Below are 25512 nucleotides of genomic sequence, written 5' to 3'. Positions count from 1 at the left end.
TTTGGCCGTCTTTCATATTTTTGCAATTTTACCCACCGTCACTTACGACTTGCATCACTCTTTTTCATTTCGCCCCAGCCCACGGATGAATGAATGAGTGAATGGAATTGATGGCTGCCTGAATTGTTCGCTGACTAGCTGACTTCCTGGCGCAGCGCCCCTCCTCTCTCTGTCTGGCAATAGTTGCCAGTTAAAGCGGATTTGTGTGCCCATTGCTGATGCACTCGGGGACCAGTCGCCAGTTTTGGCGTCAAGAGTTTGCATTATTTATTTAGTTTTTCTTATTCTCTCTCTTTTTTCATTATTATTATTTATTCGCTGTTGTTGTGGCTACGGCTTATAGTTTGGATCTGTAGATATCGTTTGAAATGGAGAGTATACAAAATATTTGCAGAAAATTCCATATAATATTGTTTGAAAACACTTTCAGTGTGTGCTAATCGTTTGGTGCAAGAGTTGTAGTAGCCACATTTTGAAACATTTCCTTTATAAACTAACGATGTTAAGAATCAAACAAAAAAATTACAGCATATATGCCGGAAATATAGTTAAATTTCTTTAAAAGAATTATATATAAGAAATTTATAAGAAAATCATGTCAAAACAAGTAAGAGGTTCTAGTCGGGAGCTCCCGACTAGGGGATACCCTGAACCCTCTTCTTCGAACATCAAATGCATATATATATTCTATTTTAGAAGCTATATGTCAAGTTTGGTGACTCTAGCTCTTATTATTGACCAAAATTGCCCAAAAAACAGGATATCGATATCGATTTTTATCGATTGCTTGAAAACGGAGTAAGTTATCGATTATCGGAAACAAACTCGATCTGCGCGGGAACTAGGAGCCCTACATCTAAAATTTCAAGTCTCTAGCTCTTATAGGTTCTGAGATCCTTGCGTTCATACATACGGACGGACGGACGGACAGACAGACGGACATGGCTAGATCAACTCGGATATTGATGCTGATCAAGAATATATATACTTTATGGGGTGGGAGATGCTTCCTTCTGCCTGTTACATACATTTGGATTTTGCACAAATACAATATACCCTTATACCCATTTTTAATGGGTTCAGAGAATAAAAATATGCGACTAAACGTAAACTCGAGCCCTATTTTACAACTGTGCATCATCTTTTAACTAAGAATTAATATCTTAGAGCCACAAGAGCCGAACCGAAACCGCAAATATTTTTATTTATTTCTAAAAATTGAGTGGTTAAAAAATCTATTTTAAATCAAAATAATTCTAATAAAAATGGAGAAATTTTGATTTAATTTATTAATTAAACTCTGCATTTCCAATTGGGAAACCAAAACCAAGATGTGGAAACCCAGATTCACAAAACGCACATAAAAGCGCGGCTGTGGTTACGAACGCCTGCATGGCATACATGGTATACATATAGAACTTGCTCCCAATTGTACAAGTTTTAGTTGTACAGGCCAAATGCCTGCACATGATTAGCTGATTCAGTGCAATTGCCACAGCGGGCCTGGCGGCTGATGTTTCGGGCGGGCAAACTGGGCATATATTGACACATGACTTGAGTCTATACAAATGAGCAAATGGCCTGTGGGCAAGTTGTTCTGATTTGGTTATATACGTCTGCTGTGGATTGATGTGAAACTATGTAAATCACGCTGGATTTTTGCACACGATGCCAACTTTTATCCGCCATGCTGGTCAACATGCTCGTTAGCAATTGATGCAATACATCAGATATCCTTGCCTTTTTTTCTTACTTTTTTTTTTTAATAAAGGACACTCGAAATCACAAAGTAAGCTGCCTGGGAAGCGACCACCAGCGGTGCGTTAGCATTTGCCATTCTTAAAAATACATTTTTTTTTGGTTGTGTCGCATCCTGTGCGCACAAAACATTGTTCTGTCATTTTTTGTTTATTTTATTTTTTTTTTTTTTGGGTGTTTGTCAAACAGGATATTACACCTCGGTTTTTGTCGCTGTCTCTCACTTTCACATGCTGTGACATATTTCTATAGCAACTCTAGAGGGAGGAGAGACAAACTTGAGTGAAAAGTCTGCTGCCAGGCAGTCAGCCAGACATTTTTGCGGTGGTTTCACTGTTTTTAATCTTATAAACAATGTCAGCATGAGCTCTGTTTTTCGCGCTGCTCGGCTGGTGTTGCCTCCGAATGTTGTATGCGCCTGGCGAGGCATACTACAGCCGCCCAAAGCGTTTTATGGCTTTAATATGTTAAATCGCATTTGCTTATAATTTTTTTTTTTCGTGTTTTTGTCAACAAAATGTTTCCTAAATACCAAAATGATTGCATAAATTCGCACTCAACGTTTATGCTAGTTTAAAAATTTTAATAAATGTAAAAAGTTAAGCTACGGTTGGGGTTTATGAATATATAAATAATTTTGCTTTCATTAAGCTACATCTTACATATTAAAATATATATAAACCAACAGAAAAGGGTTGTAATTTATAAACTTAAAAATCTGCGGAAAAAATTCTGAAATGATTAAGAAGGCAAAACATTTGAAGTTGGAAAAAACTTCCAACAAATAACTATAATTCAAAACTGCAGTTTCTTAAATCAAAATATATATAAAAATAAATAAAATAAAAAAATTAAACCTTAGAAACTGCTCAACAAGATTAGCTCACCTAAACGTAAGCTCAGAAGACAAACAATTGTACAAAGCATAAAAGAAATTTGTGCCTGCCCTGCTGCGCGGCTATGCAAAATGAGTTTGGCTACTGATATTAAATTATAAATTTTTAATAAGCCCCTTTAGGCCAGTTTACTAGGCGGGTCTTAACGAAAGCAGCAATGTCTAAAGAGGCCCAGCATTAAAATTTATTGGCTACTTCAAATGTTGAATAGTTAGAAAAGCAGGAAATGTGAAATAAGAAGAAACAAAATTTGTAAAAAAGAAAGCCCTTCTTGTTACTCCATGCACGACCTCGTTAAATAGTGTCAAAAAACGAATGTTAAAATTGAAAATATTTGTTTGTAAATAAAATATTAAATTACATCTTGTTAGAATTTAGGGATATATGCAGACAACCTTTTGCTGCTAACATAACCTGCATTCATTTATCAACACTTGCTGTGTGTGGCCCCCCTTTGGCAGATGTAATTAATACTTTTGCTGTGCCAATTGGCTATACCTTTTCTGTGTTTCTCTTTACATAATTTTTTTTTTTTTTTTTGGTATTTTTCGACCTGCGGCTAGATTTTCTACTGAACGTAAAATTAGTTCGTTCTTTAGCGGAATACAAATGCGGGCTATTCCGTGAGTTGAATCCCTCTAAATGTCTGGCAGATAAAAGCACAAAAGATTTCGCCCACGGCAAGTGTGCGAAAATTGTTCTACTAAATTCGAGTGAGTGGCTGGGTGTATGGAGATACCATGCATAACTTTGCCTTGATTTGAAGCAAAAATTATCTTTTTTTTATACCCTAACAGGGGGCATGTTAGCGCATATGCTAAACGTTGTTGAACACATTTTATCGAGTAAATAAATTATGTTTATTAACAATCTTAGTGGAGCTGCTTCTCTCAACATCGTTTGTCGCCATTGCAATTAATTCAGATTGTAGCTCTGATGGGAGAAATCGTGTTTCCGTTCATTTTGAAGGGTATTTAACCATTACTAATAAAGTTGCGAAATACTTGATGTATTAAAGGATGGGTTAATGAGTATCAGTATCTCTCTCTCCCTCTCTCTCTCTCTCTCTCTCTTTCTCTCTGCGTGTATTTTATTTAACATATGTATTAAAAATACGGTCTTTGACCCTAAAGAGGGAACAAAAAGTTTTTAAAAGAAAAACAGAAATTTATTTATTTAAGATGGACATCGTCTTATTTATAATTTCCACTACAATAATTCCCAAAAATTAATTAAAATTTTTTATCATTGAGAAAATACGTTTCTGAATTAGACGAAAAGTTTTTCTATGAGTCAGACATTTTTTTTTGACATTTAATTTATAAAAATCAAGATGAAGTCATAAAAAAGCTCTCATTTAAATACAAGTAAATAACAAAAATGGGTAGAAATTGTACATACTCATATTTATATAACTTTTTTTTTTCAATATTTAATTGATAATGGAAATATGCTATACTGAAATTAATGAGAAAAATTTAAGGGCATACAAAAAATATACCGGGAGTCAAATCTTAATGAAATAAATATTTTAACCAAACTCAGCAGCATCTGATTTCTATCATTGGGTCGCATGCTCTTTGGCTGCAAGTGTATTAAAACTTCGGCACATCGATATTTATTTTTTCTGTCTTATTTATATTTCTCCTTTGTTGTTATTATTGCCATTTTTTTAGTTATGCTCTACGTGCGGTTAATCGCAAATGAGCATAGCAATTCCTGTGTACACATAATGAGGCCAATTAGGCCTGCGGCAAAAACTAAATGCCGTGTGCAGCTTGTTTAATGGGCCGTTTAACTATGACTATCCTCCACACGTGACCCTTTCCCTCTACACTGCTAACCAAAAGTAAGCCAACGTGCTGTTTACACATTTCTTTTGGCCACGCGCAATTACTTGTCTGCTAACGGGCGCTTATACTTATATATCTGCCGGATTACGAATCAGCTTTAAATCTTGCAGACCTGCGGACGCCTTTGATAACTGCTTAACTTGCGAGAGTGCTTCTTACTTTTTTAAAAGACCCTTTTATTGGATAACTGCGTGCAATTCGAATGCAATGTTACTATTTCCTTTGATAGTTTTATTTATGGCCTCTCTCGGCCCGCAGTCCCAAAGAGGCTTTATTAAAATGGACATCAATTCGACTGGCTCTTTGATAAAGTTAATTTAAGTTTTATAAGGAGTTTGTTAAAGATTTCAATTAACATACTAAGAATGTGTATTTTAGAAAAATATTAAAAAAATATCAATAAGTAAAGATTTTGCACTTAGCTTTAGATTTGCCTAGCTCAGATATTCATGGTCTTCACTCTTTCTCTCGTTTAATGCACTTAAAATATTGAAAAAAATCAAAGAGTTTTTATTAAATTTTGTAAAAAAAAAGTTTTCCGGAAAAAATTTACAATGTCGACGATTTGCTGTGTCACACCATTATGAATTGTCGTATTTGTGTTTGCCAATACTATACCTAGCCTTTCCAATTTTGCAGCACTAGTTATTTTTTCTAGAAAGAACTTTCCACACAGTCTACAATTTGCTGTGTCACACAACTATGAATTTCCAATTTTTGATACTGACAATACTTTTTTTTTAATTTTTCAACACTGTTTATTAAAATCAAGTTGACAGCACTGCTATGTACTGCTAATGTAGGAGTTATGAATAAAATGTTATATAAACCCCTTAGACGGAACAAACTGCCCTAGTTATTTTATCAAATACTCCAGGGCTACCAAATACACACTAACATACACACACACACATGCAGTCATAGGGGCACACACTCGCTGAATATTTGCACAGAATGCATTAGAGCCTTACATGAGAGCATGTGAAATATTTATGGAGGAGCATTGTAGACGTCAGATGATTAGTTGCATATTCCATGTGCAGGCAAAGCTCCCCGAGCTGTCGATGATTTTGACCGTGCAAATATTTAATCTTGGTACATTTTTGCCCCTCTGCTGTTGTCCATGGACCACGGACGTGCTGGACGTCTTGGAAATCTCAGTTGTATTCCGCCAAACAGCAGCAGTGGCAGCAGAATCACCAATACCACCGCCAGAAGCTCTGCTCTGAGCTCAGCTCGTATTAGCTCAAGTCAAACAATGGCATTGGCAAACCCCAGCCATAGCGCCAAATTGCAATGTGCAGAGGCCAACACAGAGCATAAGGGATAGAAAAAAAAAGAAAAAAATAAAATAAAATAAAAAGGAAAAGTGTTGTTAAGAAAATGCACAAGACATAAAATCGATCTCCGTGTTGTGGTCGACTCTGCAAAGTTTTATTGCGGGTGGGTGGTTGCCACTAAATCCTCGGTGTGGCAGATTAACACGTCCTGGTCAAGCTATAAACGTAGTGCTGCCAGCAACAGAAGGTCAAATTCGAGTTGCAAATAAATAAATGAAAATATATACAAATAAAATACCAATATTGCAGCGGAAATAGCACTAACTGAATAACTAAAATAAAGCATATGTTCAAATCAATTTAGATCGTTGTACAGCTATAATAAATAGCAACAAAAAATAATGTAAATAAATGCATCAAACATTTAAATAACATGAATGTGATTTAATGGAGGCTGTCAAAATCGATTACAAATTTAATTTAATCAATTTGTACTTATTTAATTAAGCTTTTTCGTCGCCCTTTTCCAGCTGGTGCAGCTGCTGTACGGCAAACGTAGCTTTGGATAGTTGGCGCAACAATTGTATATGATGTAATTGAAATTTGTATACCCTTTGATAGGATATTATAATTATCTTATGATATGTGCAACTTATACAAGAAGACATCTCGGTTTCTCTCAGGTAGTACATATGTCGAAACCGGCTGGATTGGACAACGATATCATATAACTCGCATTGGAACGAAAGTTCCAAAAGTAGACTCTTGTATGAAAATCTTTTCCATTTATCAAGATATTTTGACTCAAACTCGGCACTTATAAGTTTCACTATACTCCATACATCGAACCACTATATCATACATTGGATCGGTAGCAAAATAGGTTTTAATACCCTTGCAGAGGGTATTATAATTTTTTCGTGAAATGTGTAACACATAGAAGGAGACATCTCCGACCCCATAAAGTATATATATTCTTGATCAGCATCAACAGCCGAGTCGATATAGCCAGGCCTGTTTCTATGCGAACTAGTATCTCAGTTTTAAAGCTATCTTAAGGAAACTTTGCAGAAATCCCTCTTTCTGTTGCAAGCAGCATATGTGTCAAAACCATCGGACCACTATATCGTATAGCTGCCATAGGAACGATCGGTTGAAAATTAAGTTGTATGAAAAAAAATGTGTTTATCAAGAAATCTTGACCAATCTCGGCATTTATAAGATTTACTATGCTCCTCATATATATGCAAAATCCTATTAAGATCGGACCACTATATCATATTTGTATCAAATTAAGTTGTTGTATGGAAAACTTTTTTGTCATTCAAGATATTTTGATTAAACACGGCATTTAAAGATTTCACTATGCTCCCTTAATTTTATTTACATCGGACTACTATATCATATATCTGCCATAGGAACGATCGGTCGAAAACTAGGTTTTTGATTAAAAATTTTTTTTGTTTATCAAGATATCAGAATCAGATATTTTCCCTGTGATTCTTAGGCACGTGCAAAGCAATATAAGCATTATGAAAATATTGGGTCTGCAAGGGTATTAGATCTTCGGCGTGCCGAAGATAGCCTTTCTTTCTCGTTATATATCAAATGGCTAGCGGCGTTTTAAGTGTACGAGAATTAAATTAAAGCACGTGTAAACTGCTGTTAATATAATGAAATTAAAAAAACCAATAAATCTTGTTGGCAGCACTAACTCTTATAGCTCCTATCAATTAAAAAAGGCGAGTCAAAAAGCGTTTAAATTTTACTATTAAAAGCTGACAATTGAAAGCCTTTAAAGCGTATCATATACCAATATGTATTTATCCTTGCATTGCTTTATTGGCTCTCTGAAATTTCTTTTCCGATTAATTCGAGAATGGAATTTCAATTTTCTTTTACTATTAACCAAAATTTAAACTGCACCATTTGCCTTCACGATAGCCAAAACCCAGTTTGCATTACCTACTTTTTTAGCTCTTCTTTTCATCAGTTATTGAATTAAAGAACATTTCATTTGTTCATTTTTGAATTTGTTTATTTGCTTTTATAAAATCAATCATAACAATTCTTTAATCAGTTTGGGCGTTCATTGAAAATTCGCTATTAAATTAATTAGTTGCTTGTTTGTCGTTTTTTAGTTTTTGCATTTTTACATATTAAACAATTCCATATTTAGTATGCTTTATTTACGCAATTATTAAATACTTAAAAAATAAAATGCGTCTAAATCGAAATACTTACAGCCTATGTAAGTAGATGTCATATTGATGTACACATTATGATGAATTACATAATTATTATTATTATTAATTTAATTATTATTGGGGACTATTATAATTAATCAATTAGGTTGTTTTCTTTTACTACTCAATCAATTGTTAAAAAATATATATTTGTTCATATACAATATTTTGTGTCTGTGTGTGAGTGTGTGCTTGCTATTATAATTAATTTTATTTTCTTGTTTTCATTTATTTATTGGTTCTTCATACAGGACGATAAACCATCATAGACGTTATCAAAAAGGCAAACCATTAATTATTTAGGTAAGTACATACAATAATTTTTACAAGTTTTGCATAATGTTGCTTTGTTTTTGACTTCAATTATCTATGACTAGTGCTGTTTTTTTTTTCTCAAAAATTATACAAAAAAAAAAAATGTTCATAAATGTTACATTTAAAATTCCATTAAGAAGACATTTTGCATGTATGGACTGCAGTTTGTATGCTATGAGGTGGCAGGATAGCCCTGACCACTGCCCAAGTTATGCTCAGGAGATTGCTGTTGTTTTTGTAGTTGCAGTTGCATTTGTTGTTGTTGTGTGGGTGACATGTTTCTTTGGCTAGTCGTAGGCGTTGCTGCATTAGTTCTACTATTTATATTATTAGTATTATTATTATTTTGGCTAAATTGAGACTTATTATTATTAGTGGTCGTTATTGTGGCAACTCGTCTTAGACGATTATCTGGTATCGGTGGTGATTGTAAAGTGCCCGAGCCCTGATGCATTGGCGATAATGATGATGGTCCACTGGCGCTGCCACCAAATGCACCAGCAATGCTGCTGCTGCCACCACCACCACCACCAGCACCGCCAGCACCACCAAAGATGCTGCCATTACTGCTGCCAAGAAGACTCATCGAATGCTCATTCGATAATATCTGATGGGCAGCCCAATTCATTTCCTCGGGCGTCATATCCAGTGCCTCTCGCATCTCCCGCGCAGCTGTGCCCACAAATTCTGAATCACAATATTTTCCTAGACCCTCAGCGGCGAGTACCTACAAGTAATTGTCGCTTAGCATACAAATTTGAATCATGTTCTTTTTGTTTTGTACTTACCCCTCCAATTAATGATTCGGCTAGGCCGTTCATTTCAGATGAAGTTGGTAAACGACGCTGATCGTAGGGACTAGCTGGTGTCGATTGGATCATGCGTTCGTGGCCAGGAATAGCACCATTGGGCGCGTAGACTATATAAATGCAAAAGATATACAAAAGTTAAGATATTAGCTGCTATTGGTTGGCATATTATTTTCGCAGGGGTTAGTAAATTTGTACAGCGCTTGATGATCATACAAAATCTATATAAAACTAACAGGTTCGATATCTTACCTACCTTTATTAGCGCTTAATTTTCATTTATATACAAGGTATAAGGGTCTTACCTGTCTTTATCTGTTAGTCTTAGAAATTTAATTTTCAAACTAATATCTGTTTATATTATAAATCTGTTTATATTATTAATTCTTCAAATTTATATCCATTTAAATAAAATTAAATTTTGGTAATATATAGTATTTTGCTCGGACTATTTACTCCTAGTACAAAAATTAAATATCTACAAGAATTTAAAATAGCTTTGTTTTTTCAGAGTATTTAAGAACTGAATTATTATCTCAAGGGCAAGCAGATTTAATATTTTCGTGTAGGCACAATATATGCCAGAGTCGGCCCGATTAAAAAACGAAATCATGCAGAGCTTTTGATTGAAAAATGACTATTTGTTGAACAATGTAATTCATGTTTTTAAAACATCTTGATCAATCTTGTAAATAACAGTTTGCTCCTAACATTTATAATATTTGTTTTCATTAATTATTATCAATTAATATTCATTTTGTAAAACTCTAATAGGGCCGTTTAGCTTAGTTCTGTTTGACTAATAAGTTCTGTAGATCCAATAGTGTTTTTCTCATCCAGCTCCTAACTTCATCATAGATTCTCCCCGAACTAAAATGATCATCAAGCATTTTACTATGTATATATATATATATATAAAAGACAACTTAAATTTCAGTTGACTGTTAGTTAAGCATTCAATAATATACAGGCTATATTAATATGTTAGATGTTATTGTACAGCTTTATGTAAATGATATATAAGCATTTTCTATACAAACAAAAGTTGATTATTATATATATACGAACTAAAGCAAGCAACGATCTCTTTCTATGAATATATATATATATGCATATACAATATAAGACATGGCAAGCATGTCTCCGAGTTGGGCTCTACAAAGGCGGTACTAAGGCAATTTCTAAGGCATGGACATGGGCAGCGTTATAAAAACGAAGCAGGCGGCTCAGCTAAAGCTAACCAAAAACCAAGCAATGTTTGTGTATGTGCGTAGGTAGGATGTGTGTGTGTGTGTGTCCTTTGGTTATACACAGAGTGTGTTTGTAATTGGTTTCTCTGTCTTTTCCTAAGGGGACACCCGCACATATAAAACATAAGAAGCGACGTTTAGACAACATTAAAACAACAATAAACAATTTTTTTTTTTTTTAAGATTTTGCATATCAAAAATAATTAGGTATACGAGTATATACGAGTATGTTTATATCTTTGGCATGGGTATTATAATTATAATATAAATATTTGATGGACGCAAGGCACACATTTTTTGATGGATACGCTCAATCGGCCAGGCCAGCTTATATGAGTACATGGGCACAACAACACTGTTATATGGGTATTTTATATAGACACCGATATCATTTGGATTAAGATTTGTGAGGAAATACTTTGATTATGTAACCTTTTTCTTTTAAATTCTTTCATTCGATTCGTTCTTTTGTTGCGTGTTAAACGATTGTTGTTGTTGTTCAGTTGTTGTTGTTGGTTGTTGTTGTTGTTGTTGGTGGTGTTATGTTTATACTCCTCGCAGGTCTAAGCAGTTACGTAAAACTCGTTTTTAAAGGTTTTAACAATACTTATGGAATGTTTTTTTTTTCGTACAAAAATAATGGTAAACTTAGCACAAAATAACAAAGAAACGTAAACAAAAAGTACTCTCTGCCCGTTTGGCCTGAATGAGAGGCTAAAAATTTGGTTCGAACTCTCTGAGACTCGTCCAGTGTTCGAAACTCAGCACTCGGTTGTTTTTAAACTCGAATCACTTATGCTATAATAAAGATGTTTATAAGAAAGAGTTATACAAAAACAAATTACTTTTACAACAATTTCACAATTTTGCATAGAGGTTTTTAAAATGGATTTTATAAATAATATATTCATGATTTTCCATTTGTTGGCAATTTGATCAATTGTTAATTTTACTTGTAATAATCTCAATTTGTTAGTTTGTAATCAACAAAAGGAGCCTTGTGCATTTTGTTAGAGAACAATGCTTTGAAACTGGAAGAGTTAGCTATATAGATTTATATATAGTTAGTTATAATTAAACGGTGTTAAGCACTTATTGCCTCAAATGGAACCCTACTGAGTAGTTTACTTTTTTATATTTTACCCTAACCTTGAATAGATGGAATAAAATATAAGAGATGTATTAATAACAAAGCTATACTTCAATTAAATTGAATAATTAATTCACTCTTTTTTTACATTTGTTGCACTCGAATCCCACTTAAATATAAAAACATTTTTACTGCCTAGAAAAAATAGTCACTAGGGCCTAGCTGAAGCTATTTTTGTAGTTGAATTTCGGGTTTGTTTCAATATCCTTTTAGTTTTGAGTTCAATCCAAGCTAAATTTTATTAGTGTAGCTCTTAAACGTTGTATATAGAATTTATTTCAGTTCTATGCATATTTTATTTTCCGTGTGTTTTTTTTGTTTTGTGTGACTGTTGTGGAACTATGTATTTCATCTACAGACGCTGAGCATATATAAATATATAATTGTGTGTAAGAGGCAGCAAAAGCGTTTCTAGATTAGCCCAAACTAAACAACTAAATAACTACAATTAATTGTATGCTATAGCTATATACTATATACGATTGCAATATAATTTTAGCTGCGCATTGAACTAATGTGAGTGTACTACGAATCAAAATGGAAAACCATTCTGATTTTGAGTGTTTTAAGTGTTGTCTATTCAGTTGGCGCCGCATATAACAAACAGCCAAAAAATACATTGAAAACGAAACGAATTTTGGTTTTTGTTAAAGTTGCTTCATTGCATTTGTGGTTTTAGCTGCGCGCATTAGTTAGTTTTCTTATTTTTTTCTTTTAGTTATATAGTTAATATTATTTTATTATTTTTTTTTTTTTGGGCATGCCGCAGGCAAAATTCAGAACTCACAACTCAGAATTTTTAGTGGCGATTACGAAAAGAAATGTACACAATAATAATATTAAATGCTGCGCTACAAATATTTTATGTATATACCGAAATTGTATAATTATAATTTCCTAATTCAATTAATTAGTATGCGCAAAATAATAACAATTAGAGGTTTTGAAGAAATCAAGAGATTATGGTTGGTTTCTGTGTGTGAGCCAAAAAGTAAAAACTCAAACAGAAAATGCCACAACAAACAAACAAACAAATGTTTTTTTTAAAAATGTCTTGTTTGAAATGTTATTTGTTATTTTGGGAAGTAAACTCAAAAATAACGCTTAAAGAACTTAATTTGTTTTGTTTTGTGCAATTGCAATTGTTGCAGTTGTTGCAATTGCAGCATTTTTGCGCTTACCATTGTTATATGGATGCAATAAAATACCACGATTGCGGTTGCTGAAATTAATGTTCGGGGATTTGAGTAAATTTTTGTTGTTGTTCGGTTCTCAGTGAATGTTGGTTGGTTTTTCTATTTTTTGTTTTGTTTTTAAACATTTTTTAAAAATCTATATGATTTGTTTGTTATTATTTTGCTTAGTTTAACTCGGGTTTTTTTTTGGTGATTTTTTTTTTTTTTTTGCAACTAATTCACTAAATTGCAACTAAATTGTTTTGGGCCGGAACAAGAATCTGTTGGCCGGGCTCCTTTTGTTCATTACAAACGTTTAAGGCGCACTAAAGTGTTAACAAAATGCCATTAAAAATTGTTTGGCAAAAAATGATGACAAAAGAAAAACTTACTAAACAGCAAGCCATAGTAACAGGAAGTATATATGGTTATGGAAACTCAAGAATTGACAGCTCCAAATGTGCGGCTAATAGAGTAAAACCAAACGACCAACTCACAACAGCTGCAGCCCGCAATTCTCTTCCCCAACCAACCCCATCTGGCGTTCCGCCCCAGGCCCCCATTAATACTCACTCATAAGATAACGCATTCGACTCCGGCGGCAGCGTGCCGGCGACAGTTGCTGCACCACCGCCATTTCTGGCCAGCGGGCGCATCGAGATGCTTTCGCCAAAGGTGCGAAGCTCCCCGCCGCTGCTCGCATGCAGCTCATCCTGCAGTTTGCCACTGGCCGCCAAACGTGTCTGCATCATGTTGCGCGTTATGTGATTGACGCCATCGGCCACACTGCGATTGAGGCTGTCGTATAGGTAATCACCGCCGGCGGGATCTGAACTGCCCAGCACCAAGCTGCTGCCGCCCACGCCTGCAGCAGCCAGGGAGGAGCCGCCAATGGTGAGTGCGCCGTTGCTCTGTGATGCTTTGGCGCTGCGCCGGAACGTACCATTGCCATGGCGGCGAATAGAGCTCCAAACGCTACCGAAGAGTGTATGATGACGCTGGCGGTCAAGAGAAGGAGAGAGAGAGAGAGGGAGAATTAATTATTGGCATATGCTATCATCAAATCTGCCTTACGCGATGCATGGGCTCTGGTTCCTCAGCCAGCTCATCTAGATTGCCAGAGATGGCGCGTTTCAGTGCCGGCGACACTTCGTGCAGCGTGCGCAGACCTGCTTGCAGTGTAACCGTGTTGCTATCGGGATGACCCTCTTTGCCTTCCTGCTCCTTGCGCTTCTTGAAGCGCCGGAAATAGTCCTGTATCAAATATGTCGCATAGAACTTGCCCACTGTGACCTCGTCATCATTGCCTGGTGGCGGCACCACTTGATCCAATAGCTTGGGATTTGTGCGTTTCCAGATTTGTTTTATGGTAGCGCGCAGCTCGGCATTGGCATCATCGATATTGCCCTCCGTTTTGATGCTCAACGAGGTGCGCACCACCGCAAACAGTGTGGCATTGAAGAGCACCGTGCCATCGGAGTTGAGGGGCATGTTCATGGACACTAGACGCTTGCAGGCCATGCGATGGGGACAGAGTTTACCAAAGCCGAGGGGCGGCGATATTTTGCGCAGCAATGTAACCACATCTAAATGCTTTATGCGACCCTTGGCATCCGGATCGTATTCGCTCCATAGCCTAATGAACTCATCCAAATGATGCGGACCCAGAATGGACCAGTCGCGCGTCAGATAATCAAAGTTATCCATAATGACGGCCACAAACAGGTTGATGATCTGGAATAAAGGGCAGCTATAGCTTTATATATGTATATAGAGACTTTTGGTTCTACATACCAAAAAGGAGCACAGCACATAAAAGGATATAAAGTAGGGATAGGCTATGGATGAGCCGCATTGATCGCCCGGTGTGTCTGACTGCATATCACAGCGGACTTCCGGCTGCGCTGAACAGGACATCATAATCTCCTGCCACGCCTCGCCGGTGGCCGAACGGAAGAGCACCAGCACCGCCTGTTGAAATGTTTGGAAATTGTTGTTCCGTGTTATTGCCGTGCCGCCATCCAGCGCTATCTTGCCAAAGACCTAAAGCGGAATACAATTAGAAGTAATTAAATATTGGTAGAGTTGTTTAAGGAATAGCAAGAAAATATTCAAATGTTTGAATCAGAGCCTTCCGAACATATTTTTAATCGCTTTCTGAATATTAATTGACGCACCTGCATGCCCACCACGGCGTAGATAAAGAAGAGCAGCACAATGAGCAGCGCTACATAAGGCAGTGCCTGAAAGGACTTGATGAAGGTCCAGAGTAGGGTGCGTATGCCCTCACCCTTGCTGAGCAGCTTGACGAGACGCATCACACGAAACAGGCGAAAGAAGTTGATGGAAATTAGATTCGAACCAGCCTGGAAATGCACAAAAGAAAATATTATGAACCAGCTGAGCTGGGAAAATATTTAAGAACTTACCGCCTTGGCCTTGGCCTTACAGCCCTCAACTATATCACAAGCGGCCTGCGAAGTGTCCTTGCTCTGTGGAAGTAGAAAGAGAAGTTTGAAGAAGTACCGTATAGTCTGTATGCGTGCACAAACCTTAATTTCCGAGTAAACAATATCTATAAAGCTGCCCAGTACAATAATGAAATCGAAAACGTTCCATGCATCGCCAAAGTAGTTCTATAAACGATGAGAACTCCATGTGAAAATCTTTATACATTTAACAAAAATGCAAAACCACCTTAAATCGAAAAGCAGCCAGTTTGAAGACAAACTCCAAGGCAAACACCGCGGTAAATATCATATTCAGTGCATCCAGCATTTCGGTATACCATACCGGCTGCTGATAGAATTTCATGGCCAGTGTGACCGTGTTTATCATAATCAATATAAATATGGTGTATTCAAACGATGATGACGTCACAAACCACCAGACTTTATACTGTATACCATGTTTGGGTATATAACGTCGCACGGGCTTTGCTTTCAATGCAAACTCTATGCAATTACGCTGATTCTTATCCAGATCACAATTCTTGTACTCCTGTTCACCCTCATTTTGAAATGTGACAATAACGAAACCGACAAAGATGTTGACCATAAAGAAGGCGATTATAATAATATAGATTATATAGTAGGCAGCAACAATAGGACGGAAATTGTGTATTGGACCCCCATTTTCCTTATTCGAGTCAATAGAGACGTAGAGCAGGCTATACAGTTGAGAAAATAGTTTGTTTTTATTGAAATCAATATTAAGTGAGGTATTACTTACGATGGCCAGCCCTCAAAGGTGGAAACGGTAAATAGTGTTAACATGCCCTTGGCCACATCGTCGAAATGGAAACCGTTATTGCTCCATTCGCGCTCCTTCAGGCGCGGCTTGTTCATATCCCCATCCTCGTAGACCAGATAGGTGCCACTAAAAATTCAAATCATTTATAAGCAGTGTATACATTTAATTGAATATAATAAGATACTTACTAGCATTCCTCTCTCACCATTTTGGAGCCATCGGTGCAGGAGAAAAATTTACCCTATATGTTGGTTTTTTTTTTGGCCACCACAAAAGATTTTTGTATATTAAAAGTTTATAGGATAAAATGTTTGGGGTTTCTCTTATGAAAAGTGCGCTAAACTTGAGTTAATCCACAGTTGAGGACACTTGACTAAAACAACTTGATAGGTACTATCAACTAAAGCCTAATTATAAATATAGTATGCAGCAATGCAATAGACTAAGCTAGTCTATACACACATATACAGGGTGTCTTATAGGCAAACAAATTTACATACACAAACGTTATTTTTTTTTTTATATAGTATAATATATAATTTTTTCGGCACGGACAAGCTTTTATTTAATTTTAGCTGGACAACGCAATATTTACAGACGGTACGTTACAAATGTTACAAAAATTTCAGGGTTGGGTTTTCAAAGTGTTAAACAGATATATTCATATATATTTATATATATATATATATAATACAAATGGTTAGCGAGCAGCTATTCTAGCTGTATCTAAATAGCTGGTGGAAGTATTATTTAGCTAATTAGAGTACAAAACTCATTGGGCTTAAAAGTCGCACAAAAGAGGTTTATAGTTTGGAGAGCTAAAGAAAAGCTAGCGAGGCACTGAAATCTTTTATAAGCTGAGATTGGAAAATGTTTTGTTTGCAACGATTTAATGAATGTTTTTTTTTTTTTATATTTGTATTAATTAAATGAGTTTGGAAAATATTTTTGTACAGTTTACCAATATTATTTCGTATAAATCTTTGTGTAAGGCTGAGAGATAACCAAAAGAATTCACACATCAGTAGAAAACCATATAAGGTGGTTTAGGCCCCAAATATAATAGAGTATTCCCTGCTCCATAATAAAGTGCTATATTTCAGTTCCAAATCATATTTAAAGAGTCGTTTCAAGTACATCAACAATTCAAAGCACACATATTAAGCAGCGAGTATTTGAATTCTGTCAAAAAAAGCGCACACATAAAGCCGATTCTAGTTACCCTTCACCAATTTAATTATCACATATTTTACGTTTTTTTTTTGGTTTTTTGTTTTATATAATTGAAAAGAAATTACCTTAAAGAGTTGCACTCCAATAACGGCAAACATGAATTGCAATAAATATGTAACCAACATGATATTACCAATGGTTTTAATTGCGACTACTACGCACTTGACCACATACTGTATTATATATTGTTTTTTTTCAGTGTAGTCAATAAATTTTTTGTTTAGGAGCAAACGAATTGACAGGCGTGTATGATTTGTATTTGTTTTTTTTATTTTATTGGATGTGTTTGTGTGTGTGTGTGTTTAGGTGTAGGTGTGCGTGTGTGTGTGTGTTTAGGTGTAGGTGTGTGTGTGTTTATGCAGCATCAATCAGTGGAATTTTTGTTATTGTGCCCACATTTTTGGAATAGTTTCATTGAAATCAAAAGTTTTTTGTTTTTGTTTCGTATTTTTTTTTTACATTTTCGCCAAAGCAAATGGTACACAATGCAATTGGTTGTGTTTTGGCAAAAGTTCGAAAAACCGAAACGATAAAAGAGAGAAAAAGAGGAAAATTCATTTATAAGGGATTCAATTCTGAAATTGTATTTTTCTAAAAATAGATGAGTGTGTGTGTGTGAGTGTGAGAGTGTGTGTGCGTGTTGCTTTATACAGTTATTATGAGGTTAATGACATTTACGGACAGTGGAAGAAAGAAATTAAAATTGATGTAAAATAATATGATTAAAAATAAATGATTAAATAATATGTTAGAGTATGAAAAAGTAATATGTATGTATGTTTTTGTGATCGGGCTTGTTACTACAACAGAATCATCTACCAACATAATGTTAACTAGAAGTTTTATACACAAATCCATATTTATATATATTTATTATTTTTGTTTGTGATACTCTTCGGTTTTGGTTGAGATTGGGTTGCCTTGATGCTAGGGTGCAAGGTTGGTCGCTGCATGATATCATAATTAACTATTGGAATAATTCAATCAATATGCGTGTGCTTTAATATTATTTATGTGTGTGTTTTCTTATCTAATGCTCGTATGTATGTGTGTGTGTGTGTGTGCATGTGTGTTTGTGCTCTGCTTATGAGCTTACAATCATATTGTAGTTATTTTCTCAAACATGTTGCTCTTGGATTGACGCATACAACGCAGAAAATGGGTGTGGAATATAATAATTGACAAGTTTACACGGTTTTTAATTTTGTGAGTTATGTTAGGTCTGTATTTTGGTTTGGGTTTGTTTATAAATTTCTGCTAAGTGCACTGTAAAAAAAATTGTGTTTGTTTTTTTTTTAAAACCAGCCTAATTTAGTAGTTTATTATTATATATTATTGAAATATTACGTCCCACTATTAAGTATTCTCTCGCTTAGATTTTCAATATATTATTTCTATGGGAAGGGTTCTCATTAAAAAATGTTCACACAGCTATGCTGAGCATTAATAAGCAATACTAGGCAGCATATATGGTATTATTTACAATAGATTTTATTCTGTACATTTTATAACACTGTTAGCTATTAGTATTAACAATAGGTAAGAGTTTAAAAATAAAAAAAACAACAAAAATAATTTTGTAGAGCTTAAAAAAGGTTAATTGTTTAAAATGTTAGGCAAAACAATTTGAAACATTTAACAATTGAAAAACAACAACAAAACTGTTAAATATATATTCAAAGGTTGCATGTGTGTGCAATTATATTATACTTAGTATATACGCGTACTTAGACAATTTACAAATAAAGCTCTCATGGAGCTTTATATTTACAATTGATTCTCTATGGGAATTCTTTTTTCAAAAAATAAACTTTAAGTCTAGGCAAATTTAAAATTAACTAGTAAATAATATTCGCCCTGCAAAAATATGCTTAAATATCGCGCGAATTTATGCATTTTTCTAAATAATTTTTTTTTTTTGCAATCTTAACGAAAAGAAATTTGGGCAAGCACTTAAGAACAAAATCATACCTTAAACAATTGGACTCCTATAACGGCAAACATGAATTGCAGTAGGCATGTGACGAGCACAATATTTCCGATAGTCTTAACAGCGACTATGACACATTGAACAACATGCTGTATACGACGATATATATATATATATATTTATTTATTTATATGTTTATAGTTATAGTACGATATATAATTTATACTCTATAGCTCTAGATATAATTAAGGGTATAATAATTGGTGTTTTAATTGCTTTTCGGTTTTTAGTATCAACATGTATGGCACATAGTTTTATGCCTAAGCGCCACGCCCATAGCATTTATTCCACGCCCATTTTCGTTAGGTGTTAAAAGTGTAACTCAAAATCAAACAGTTGTTGAGCTTAAATTTATATATTTATATAATTTTACTTTTGCAGTGTATAATTCAGCATAATAAGAGCTTTTTCGTGGTGCACCCTACACCCAGCATTTCAAGGTTTTATTTTGAATTGGTTTTTGATTTAAAAATTTTTTTTTTTTTTGGTTGTTGGTTTATAGAAACCAGAACCGCGCTTTTAAATATTAACTGCACTTCGTATGGGGTTATTGCAAAAAAGTCACGATTTATTAGCTCGCAGAAAAAAAAAGAAAACAATATTATTTTTGTAGTGTAACTTTTGTTGAAATCATAATAACGAAATTGGAACTTAAAATTGCAAAGAAAATAAACAATTTGTTTAATAGAAGCAGGTGAATCAAAAAAAAAGTTCAAATAGGAATGAGAACTGTGAAAGCAACGATGTGGCTTACCTTCAGACCCTTGGCTCGATTAATTGCACGCAGCGGCCTTAAAACACGGAGAACTCGTAGAATTTTCACGACTGAAATCGCATTCGAACTGCAGTTGAAATCGACGTTATAAATATATTCCAGAAGTAAATTATCGAACTACTGGGTTAGAGTAGTTTTTTTTTCGGTTGTTTTCGTTTACCTGGATACTAGAGATATCAATGAGACGCAGACCACAAGTAAATCTAATAGATTAAATGCGGATCTGCAAAAGGCTCCGTCATGTAATACGAAGCCGTATGAAATCAATTTCAGAATCAGTTCTATTGTGAAAACTGCCGTGAAAAAATAATCAAATTTATTGAGTACCTGCAAAAATTGAATGAATGACAACATGAAAAGTGTTTAGAGCAAATCAACAAGAAAAATAAATAAATTAACAGCTGGGGACTCTACGAACTCACTTCTGAAACAGACAACTTGCGATATATTCAGTTGCGCGTCTGTTTTCGGTTCGGATCGGGAGCTACTTACTTTGTTTAAATCATCGTTGGCCCTTAGGGGATTCTCTGCAGCCAACATGGCCGATGAGAACATGATGCAACATAGGATAATGTTGCCAAAATTGCTGTGATTACAGAGCCAGTGGCAAAAGACACGAAATCTGTGAAGGAATTACAGGTCTTAAATATATGCCCATTAGTCAAATAAGAATACAGCAAACAAAAAACACATGCAGTTAGAAATCATAATGAAACAAAAGTTAGAATATATAAAATTTAAAAAAATAAAAGCATTTCTAGGGAAGAGTTTGGCTTATCCACTTTTAAGAACTCTAACAACTAGGGACAATCAACCGCTTGATGGGCCTGGCGTAACAATACATTTCAGGATGTGCTATGCAATTAAATCAAATATAAAACTAATAATCTAGACACACGTTACATATACTAAAACACATTTGGAAGTACACAAATATTGTTAAACAAAACACAAATACAATATTATTATACTTAAAACAAAGGAATACACAAAGTTTTAGCCACACACGCACACACAATACAATTAATAAAAAAAAAAAAAAGGAAAGTAAATTGAAGAAAAATAAAAAATATCTTTGCTTCCAGACAAGCTGTAATTTGTTTTTGTTGTATTGTATGGTTAACTAAAACATAAAAACCTGTTCGTTTGGGAGAAAAGAAAGAATGATGTGCCCGGTGGTATGGGTAGAATTTTCGTAGCCGTATTAACCTCAGACATACGGCGTGGGCGTGCTGTTATCATGCCCTCTTCATCCACTATATGCAATTAATTTTTATCATTTATCATTTGCCAATGTGGAAAAAATAATAAACACATATATATTCATATAGTAAAACAGAGCTGCTTAACTTAAAAAATGTATATATAGGAAAAAAATAAATAGCTTATCATAAGTAAAAACTTATCTAACTAAAGCAAAACAAAATTTCTTAAGCTCTAAATTCATTGTCTGCTAGAAGGAGCTGTCTGTGTGTAGTTCTGAAAACTTCTAAAGCACTAGCTGCTTGCTAAATGCAAAGAATTATGGTTAATTTTAATCAAAATATTTTCAGTTAAAAAGCTGGTCACTTAATTTTTCTCTTCAACTGAAAACCAAAATTAAGTTTTAATTCAAATTATGTACAGTAAGGTATGCAAATAACTAGAGCTCGATCGGAAAGCCATCAAGTAAATTTAAAATAAATTATAGGTTTTTTTTTTAATAAATTCGTGTAGTTTTTATAAAATGCAAGCATGCAAAAATAATCATAAAACCAGAGTGCAATACTCCAGTATAACACATGAATCGAACAAGTGTAAAAGTGTAATGTTTTTTGTTGTTCTGCATGTTGTTCTTGTAGATTTACCTGTTTGTATAACTGAAAATGAAAAATGCACTGCCGCGTGGTATAGGTTTTTTAGTCTTCTTCATGCTGACTTCCGATAAACGCCGGGGTCGTGCAGTAACACGTGCTGATACTTCAGAATGGGAGTCTTTCGATTAATATCAAATTGAGAATTTGTATTGTGTATTCCAAGGCGGCAAATGAAAGCGTCAGTAGGCATGAATATCATATCATATCATATCTTTCGAGTATGGTTTAGTAAAGTGTCTAAGCGGCGTGTATAATGTGTGTGTTTGCTTAACCTAATATACTTAAAGTCTAGGTACTTTTCATATACTTAAACTAGTTAACGCCTATAGCTTAGTTAGGTTTAGCCTAATGCTGTGTAAGCAACATACCCTCTTCCTCATCCTCGCACATTTCGCGGCCCTCTTCATCGGATAGTGTTTCATGATCCCTAGAAAGAAAATGATATTTTAGCACGCTTCGATAACTAGAAGAAAACCGCACACAACTTATCATCGTCCAGCTCATTATGTTCCATATCCATGTCAATGCTTAGATGCTCATCATCCATGCCATCTATGGTGGGTGTGGGACTGTGCGATTTCTTCATGGCGCCATCGTCCTGCTATTCAAGAAATAAAGGCAAATGAATTATGCGGATCGATTTGTTTATGTAGCGACTTACCGGTTCCTCTTCCTTTTCCACCTCAGAGAGCGAATCGGCATCGGCTAAATTATCCACAGCAATGGCCAAGAATACATTTAGCAGTATATAGTTACCGCATATGAACAATATGATAAAGTATATGCAAGCCAAGGCACCGTATGAGGAGACACCGCCATATGCATTTATGCCCACATACATGACCGCATTCCAATCCTCACCAGTCATTATCTGTCAAATAAAAGGGTATATAAATAATAGGTAAAAGATTTATACATGGCATACCCCACCTGAAACACTGTGAGCAAACTCTGCCAGAAGCAATCGAAATTCATGCGATACTTCTCATCCTCATTGTAATTAAATTTACCACCAAAAACCTGCATGCCCAGCAATGCAAATATCACAATAAATAGGAAGAGCAGTAACAATAGCGAAGCAATTGATTGTATAGAATTCAAAAGGGAAGCAACTAGATTCGATAGAGAACGCCAGTATCTAGAAGAAAAAGCACAAGCTGATTAAATCTGTTGCTCCTGATAAAATTTACAACCCACTTGGTGACCTTGAAGACACGCAGCAGGCGCACGCAACGCAGCACAGAGACGCCCAAAGGAGGCATCATTCCGGTTTTTGTCAGCAGCGTCTCTGAGATGCTGCCAATCACCACAAAACAATCAAATCGATTGAACAACGAAACAAAATAGCCCTGAAAGCCTAAACTGTACATTTTCAGCAACATTTCGCAAGTGAAGAGACCAATGAACACCATATTTGTGTATTCTGTAAAGAGAAATATGCAAAAAAAATTAGAATATGACGAAATAGAACTCCTGACATACTTTGGCTCGTCCGACAGCGTCTGTAACCATGATTGCCAAATGTGCCAAAAATTTACCAAACCGAGTACCGAGTATGTACACCGGTTCCTTGGTGTATTTTCTATTATTCTTTATATGTAGTGCATCAAATTTTTACTTGAGTGCATAAATGGTATTATTTTTGTTTTTTAAAGTGAAGATTATATTGATTTTGGACAAAGTTCATCCGTATGATATGCAAGTACTTGGGCGGATTAATCACTACAATCTAATCAGAGCTTTTTCATGATTGAACCTCGCAAAAACAGTTTAAGAGTCACTAATCTCATAATAATGATGACTTTTTAGAGTTGCAAGGAAATCTTTAATTTTTTATTATAAATATTTCTCATTTATGTGAAGACAGTTACAGACAGTTTACAGTTTCTGTAAAATTAAACAGAGTCTGTTACATGATCGCAACTCTGCGAACGACTGTAAATAACATGTGCAAATTTTACAGCACAAATCGATGCAATTATATTTAACATGATGTTATTAACAGCAAATGCTAATGCTAACATCTATTGACAACTCACCCTGAAACTCATCTAGCCAATCGACTTGCCCATAGTGTTCCGTCGCCAGAACACCAGTGTTGAGAAACACCAGCACAATGATGAGCCAGTAAAAGGCCTGTGATTTAACCGCCTTGCGGCAGGCGCGACGCATGCGACGATTGACGCGATCGAAATCCTTTTTCAATATGCGCCAACGCGATTCGGTTATCTGCATTTCGGGCATCTCTTCGCCCATATTTTCGGTAGAGTCCATTTCATTTTGCTGCTTGCCCTTGCCATCGGGCATCAGACCGCCCGTCGCATCGGGCTCAATGTCCTCGGCCTGCGTGATCCAGTCGAGATAGCCGCGCAAATCCTCTTCGATTTGTTGCTTCTCGCGCAGCTTCTGGAAATCGCCGCGATTTTTGGCCTTGTTACGCTCTTTGGAGAACTCACCGGACAACACACCGAGAATCAGGTTCATCACAAAAAATGCACCCAAAATAACCATGGAAATGAAATACATCCACTGCCAATCGCTGCCCATGGCATCTTGTATCTGGGAAGTAAGAAAAATATTATAAATTATATGATCATTTATTTCTCCTATACGTACATAATACAAAACATCTGTCCAGCCCTCGAGTGTGACGCACTGGAATACCGTCAACATGGCCAGTCCAAAATTATCAAAGTTCGTAATGCCATAGTTGGGACCGGGCCAATTGCCATAGCATTTCATGCCCTCGGGGCAGGCATAGCCCACACCGCAGGGTCTCACATCGTCCTCGTATTCACCTAGATTCCGATTTATTTGTTTTGGGATTGTTTTTTTTTTTGTTGTATTTTTTTTTTTGTTTTTTGTTTTTTCTTTAGGTTCATGCATTAGTGATGAGATGTACTATGAGATGAGATGATAATTGGGATGATAATGTTTTCGATTTGTATGTCTGTGGGGTGGGGATGCTTCGGTGTCTTAATTTTGTTGCGGAATATGCCGCTCTGTTGTCCCATTTATTTAAAATTTCAACAGCTCTATTAACTAGCAGATTAGCAGAAATGCTCGGTGAAAATTGGACAATATTTGTAGGTGTATAGTGTATTGAATTTTTGGCTAATTGGTTTTTACGCATATCTTTCTTTGTATGGATGTGTGGAAGCTGTGTGTAGAGCGTTTCTTTTGTTGCTGTGGTTTTTGTTTGTTATTGGACTAATTGAGTTGTGTGCTTGCCCGCAAAACCGTGCACTAATCTACTATTAATAGAGCTACAGGACGTTGAATTTTAATGCGACATATCTGGTAGCATTCAAGACATTGAATGATATTCGTACAACGTATAAATATTGTACTGATTTTATAATAAATTGTTGTAAGCGCTTACCTGTTACCTCATCTCGACACGTCTTATGCAATTTACCAGAGAATAACTCTAGACCAATTATGGCATAGATTATGATTACGAATATGACCAGTAGTGCAATGTGAAACAGTGGCACCATGGCCTTTAAAATTGAATTAAGCACAACCTGTAGACCTGCGGAAAGCGTATGAATAGCCAATACATATACATATAATCAAGTGGGTGGGTTTTTACAATACATCAAGTGCGGCTTACACTATGGTATACAACAAAAGCTGGTCACACTGCACAGAAGTTGATACGGGGCGAGAGT

At 35.4% G+C, this 25512-nt stretch overlaps 2 protein-coding genes across 14 annotated transcripts in view; both read right to left on the bottom strand.

Annotated features, from left to right (window-relative positions):
* LOC115769278 (voltage-dependent calcium channel subunit alpha-2/delta-3) overlaps positions 1-5236 on the bottom strand; it is a 69339-nt gene extending 64103 nt beyond the window's left edge. The window contains exon 1 of one of the 2 annotated variants that reach the window (XM_030714003.1): positions 5126-5236. The gene's annotated coding sequence lies outside the window, so the exon portion shown is untranslated. Of the gene's footprint in view, positions 1-4925; positions 4955-5125 lie in introns of those variants that run through there. The other variant, XM_030714004.1, reaches the window with a different exon arrangement.
* Positions 5237-8210: 2974 nt separating this feature from the next.
* The window catches only part of LOC115769275 (voltage-dependent calcium channel type D subunit alpha-1), a 29259-nt gene continuing 11957 nt past the window's right edge, over positions 8211-25512 (bottom strand). For 2 of the 12 annotated variants that reach the window (XM_030713996.1, XM_030713987.1), the window contains exons 7-31: positions 25221-25373; positions 24455-24636; positions 23878-24397; positions 23036-23261; positions 22769-22976; positions 22500-22709; positions 22324-22439; positions 22207-22265; positions 21830-21956; positions 20475-20604; positions 20143-20309; positions 19962-20049; positions 19189-19296; positions 16173-16225; positions 15964-16110; positions 15430-15901; positions 15285-15368; positions 15162-15224; positions 14910-15098; positions 14527-14775; positions 13807-14466; positions 13306-13730; positions 12739-12779; positions 9137-9267; positions 8211-9075 (exon numbers count right to left, since the gene is read on the bottom strand). In XM_030713996.1, coding sequence (XP_030569856.1) covers positions 8521-9075; positions 9137-9267; positions 12739-12779; positions 13306-13730; positions 13807-14466; positions 14527-14775; positions 14910-15098; positions 15162-15224; positions 15285-15368; positions 15430-15901; positions 15964-16110; positions 16173-16225; positions 19189-19296; positions 19962-20049; positions 20143-20309; positions 20475-20604; positions 21830-21956; positions 22207-22265; positions 22324-22439; positions 22500-22709; positions 22769-22976; positions 23036-23261; positions 23878-24397; positions 24455-24636; positions 25221-25373 — 5363 coding nt within the window. In that variant the 3' untranslated portion in view covers positions 8211-8520. Of the gene's footprint in view, positions 9076-9136; positions 9268-10840; positions 11206-12738; positions 12780-13305; positions 13731-13806; positions 14467-14526; positions 14776-14909; positions 15099-15161; positions 15225-15284; positions 15369-15429; positions 15902-15963; positions 16111-16172; positions 16226-17282; positions 17391-19188; positions 19297-19961; positions 20050-20142; positions 20310-20474; positions 20605-21120; positions 21239-21829; positions 21957-22206; positions 22266-22323; positions 22440-22499; positions 22710-22768; positions 22977-23035; positions 23262-23877; positions 24398-24454; positions 24637-25220; positions 25374-25512 lie in introns of those variants that run through there. The other 10 variants (XM_030713998.1, XM_030713988.1, XM_030713990.1 and 7 more) reach the window with 10 other exon arrangements.

This window comes from Drosophila novamexicana, unplaced genomic scaffold, assembly GCF_003285875.2.
Source record: "Drosophila novamexicana strain 15010-1031.04,08,12 unplaced genomic scaffold, DnovRS2.1 tig00004549-arrow-arrow-pilon, whole genome shotgun sequence".
Classification (NCBI taxonomy): Eukaryota; Metazoa; Arthropoda; class Insecta; order Diptera; family Drosophilidae; genus Drosophila; species Drosophila novamexicana.
The sequence above is the reverse complement of the archived record's forward strand: the minus strand, read 5'-3'. Positions and strand labels throughout refer to the sequence as shown.